The following is a 4,183-nucleotide window of genomic DNA, read 5'->3' as shown; positions in this document are numbered from 1 at the left end:
TGAGGCCGGGGGCGGGGCTGAGGCTGGGGCGAGGGCCGGGGCGGGGCGGACTTGCCTTGAAGTAGGCGAACTGCAGGAACTTGTAGGGCTCGCGGCGCTGGAAGTCCGCCAGCACCTCGCGGCTGGGCTGGGACTGGCGGAAGGCTGGTAGGCCCTGCTTGCAGCGCTTGAGGCAGTGCGCGCGGCGCAGCAGGCCCCTGAAGAGGCGCAGCTCGGGATAGGGGGCGAGGCCGGCGGCGGGCTCCGGCCGCTGCGCGGCGCTGCAGTTGCGGTGGCAGAAGGCCTCGCTGTCGCGCAGCAGGCGGTGCAGCCGCAGGCTGATCTCCAGGTAGCCCACGCTCTCGGCCCAGTGCTCGCCGCTGTATTTGTCCAGCGCGTGCCGGTAGGCCGACTCCAGCGGCATCAGCTCGTCCCGTGGGAAGCTGCGGAAGCTGTAGCGCTCGTACTGGGCGCGCCCCGCGCGCAGCGCGCAGCCCACGCACAGCAGCGCCAGCAGCGCCGCGGTTCCCCGGCGCCCCGGCTCCATCGCGCCCCGCGGAAGGAAGGAAGGAAGGACGGGACGAAGGAAGGGAAAAGGGGAGGGAGAAGGAAAGGAAAGAGGACGGCGTGACGCGGCGGGCCGAAACCTTTCGGGGCGGGACGCCAGCCTCCGTCCCGCCCCGTCCGGCCGCTCCTCCCCACCCTGCCGGGGGATCTGGGCGCCAGCTGCTCGCGCAGAGGGGGTGCCCGGGGAAGGCGCGCGGCGCGCTGGTTCCTGCAGGCCGGTGCGTGTGATGGGGCTCTGCCGCTCTTTCACTTGGAGACCGGCCTGCAAGGCCGACGCGGCCCTAAAAGATCGTAGATTAGTGTTACTGACACTTTATAATTGCCTGGAGGTTTGTGAAAACGCAGATTCCTCTGAATCAGAAAGTCTAGGGTGGAGGTCTGAGGATTTGGCGAGGCTACTGCTGCGGGTCCACTGGCTGCACTTTGAATAGCGCTGCCCAACCTTAGATTTTAGTGATAGAAAAAGACACTGCAAAAATAATAAAGATGTCAGTAGCACTTTGTAAACTGTACAGGTAGTCAGGTGGATGACTGCACACCTTATGAATCTGCGACTCCATTCTGTGGAATATGCTGGAGAAACTTGCGCGTGTACATCAAAAAATATGGGCGGAATGTTGGGGCAGCACTTTTCTGAAAGTCTTTAAACTTTTTAATCTTGAAATAATTTACAAGAAAGTTGCAAAAATAGTACAAAAAGCTTCTATATACCCTTCATCAAGATTCACAAGTTGCTGACGTTATACCACGTTTCTATCTTTACGTTTTTTTCTGACTCATTTGAGATAGGTTGCATACATCAGGCCCACGGTCCCTTAGTGGTTTTTGTTTGTTCGTTTTTTGAGACAGAATCGTACTCTGTTGCCAACCTCCGCCTCCCGGGTTCAAGCAGTTCTCCCTGCCTCAGCCTCCCAAGTAGCTGGGATCACAGGCATGCACCACCAAGCCTGGCTAATTTTTCTGGGGTTTTTTTGTTTTTTGTTTTTTGTTTTTAGTAGAGACGAGGTTTCGCCGTGTTGGCCAGGCTGGTCTTGAACTCCTGACCTCTGGTGATCCACCTGCCTCGGCCTCCCAAAGGCTGGGATTACATACATGAGCCAAAGCTCCCGGCCTCTTAGTCTTTCAGTATGTGTGTCCTAAGAATGAAACTACCAATCAAATTTAGGAAATTTAATACTGTTAGAAGACTTTAATCATGTTCCATTTCCAGTTTCCTCAGCTGTTCCAATAATGTCTTTTATAGCACTTTTTTCTCTTAGACAGGATGCAGTCCATCCACGATCACTGTTACATCTAGTCTGTTTCCTATCCTGTAATCTAAACTGGTTCGTCAGCTTTTCTTGTTATGCCATTGGCATCTTCGAAAAATATAGGCCAAAGCAGCAATGAGACACCACTACAAAATCCAAACCACTGACAACATCACATGCCGACAAGGATGCGGAGCAACAGGAACTCTGATTCACTAATGGTGGCAATGCAAAGTGGTACATTCACTTTAGAAGACAGTTTGGCAGTTTCTTACAAAACTAAGCATACTCTTCTCATATAACCCAGAAATTGCGCTTCTTAGTATTGACCCAAATGGGTAAAAATTTATGCACAGACCTGCAAATGGATGTTTATAGCAACTTTATTCACAATTACCGTAACTTGGAAGCAACCAAGATGTCCTTCAATAGGGGATACATAAACTGTGGTATATCCACACAATGGAATTTTATTCCAAGGTAAAAAAAAAAAAAAATGAGTTCTCAATCCACGAAAGGACATATCTTAAATGCACATTACTACGTTGAAAGAAGACAATCTGAAAAGGCTACATACTGTGTGATTCCAGCTTTATGACATTCTGGAAAAGGCAAAACTATGGAGACAGTAAAAGGATCAGTGGTTGCTAGGGATTATGGAAAGGGAGGGATGAATAGGTGGAGGAGAGAATATTCTTGGAGCAGTGAAACTATTCCATATGATACTGTAGTGGTGGATACATGCCATACATTTGTTGAAATCCATAATTTGCACAACAATTGTGAACTGTGGACTGGGGGTGATAACGATGTGTTGGTGGAGGTTCACTGATTGTAACAAATGTACCATTCTGGTGCAAGATGTTGACAGTGTGGGAACTTGGGCATGTGTAGGGTCATGGAGTATATTTGAACTCTGTCCTTTGCACTGAGATTTGCTGTGAATCTAAAACCACTCTAAAAAACAACAAAAAATTTTTTTTCAAAGAACACAGGCCAGTTACTTTATAAAAGATTCCTCATTTGAGGTTTTCCTGATGTTTCCTCATGATTAGATTGAGATTAAGCTCTTTGGCTAGAATGCCATAGAAGCAATGTGGTATCCGTCTCAGGTATAATGTCTGAATAACACAGTGTGCACCCCTTGTCTGTGTGAACTTTTATCACTTTATTAAGGTCATGTCTTGTGGGTAACCCCCCGATAGGTACTGAGGAAGGAGAGCTAAGCAGAATCCTGGCATAATTAAGGTCTGAAGAATATCTCAGTTTGTAGTGTTACTACTCAGTTATTTCCCTTTATATAATCCTCTATATACAATCATATATTAATTAGTTCATTGAATGAGTGCCTAAAGAATATCTTACCACTCAGTTATTTCCATATATATATAAGTTCATAATCAGAGGAATGCCTAGAGTAGACACAGAACAGAGCATGAATTAAGGAATAAGCAGCTTATAGTCAGAGGAATGTCTGGAGCAGACATAGTGCAGAGCATGATTTAAGGGAAAACAGTTATACCAGGACAAGAACCCATGGCCCAGGTGGCAGCACTCAGTATCGTAAAGATACCCGCTGCATGGCAGGCCTGGGGCAAGAGCCACTCCTGATAAAGGAGTTGTAGGACCTTGCTCCAGTTCTCATGGAAGGCTGCCCTCAGACTGGCAATCGCACCTTGGTGACTGTGAACTTAATCAGCTCTTGTTACTGTGCTGCTCGAAAAGCATTCCCCTATAGAACTCACTGGAAGCTGCCAGCAGGTGGCGGTAACCCTGACAGCTCTGCACTACTGTGTGACTTAAAGCATCCCCCCATAAATCTTAGAAGTAGTTTAGATAGAAGTATTGCACACTGCACCCTCTTCACTGCACATGGCCCACCTCCATACCTTGGTGACCTAATGGGGGTGGACGCCTTACTTCACATGGCCCTTGCCTTGATGACCTAATGGGAATGACCCCCTTGCTGCGCACTGTCCACCTCCTAGCCTAGGTGACCTAATGGGGGTGGACCCTTTGTTTTATTGCTCACAACCCTATCACTAGCCTTAAAGATGATTTCACTCACTGCCCTGCCCCCTAACCTATACACAATAAATAAACACACTTCTGGACATTCGGGACCTCACCTGACTCTGCTCATAGGTGGCATGGCCCCTCGAGCCCAGCTGTGTTTTCCTTGTACTTCTGTGTCCTGTCTTTATTTCTCGGATCTTGTGCCTCAGCACAGCATAAGGGACACCCCAAGACCCTGTGGGGCCTTCAGCCCTACAATGTCTATTGTCCCTACTTTGTTTATTTTCTTCTTTTGTAATTAACAAGTGTCTACAATAGGGTACCACAACATTGTTCTTTTTTTTTTTTTTTTTTAAAGACGGGGTTTCACC

At 48.3% G+C, this 4,183-nt stretch overlaps 1 protein-coding gene across 1 annotated transcript in view; it reads right to left on the bottom strand.

Moving 5' to 3' along the window:
* LOC108299434 (cartilage associated protein) overlaps positions 1–646 on the bottom strand; it is a 32,732-nt gene extending 32,086 nt beyond the window's left edge. The window contains exon 1 of the mRNA XM_017521705.1: positions 56–646. Coding sequence (XP_017377194.1) covers positions 56–526 — 471 coding nt within the window. The 5' untranslated portion in view covers positions 527–646. The remainder of the gene's footprint in view (positions 1–55) is intronic.
* Positions 647–4,183: the final 3,537 nt, after the last annotated feature.

The sequence above is a fragment of the Cebus imitator genome, unplaced genomic scaffold (assembly GCF_001604975.1).
Source record: "Cebus imitator isolate Cc_AM_T3 unplaced genomic scaffold, Cebus_imitator-1.0 Scaffold21, whole genome shotgun sequence".
In the NCBI taxonomy this organism is placed as follows: domain Eukaryota; kingdom Metazoa; phylum Chordata; class Mammalia; order Primates; family Cebidae; genus Cebus; species Cebus imitator.
This window is presented reverse-complemented; position numbering and strand designations above follow the sequence as displayed.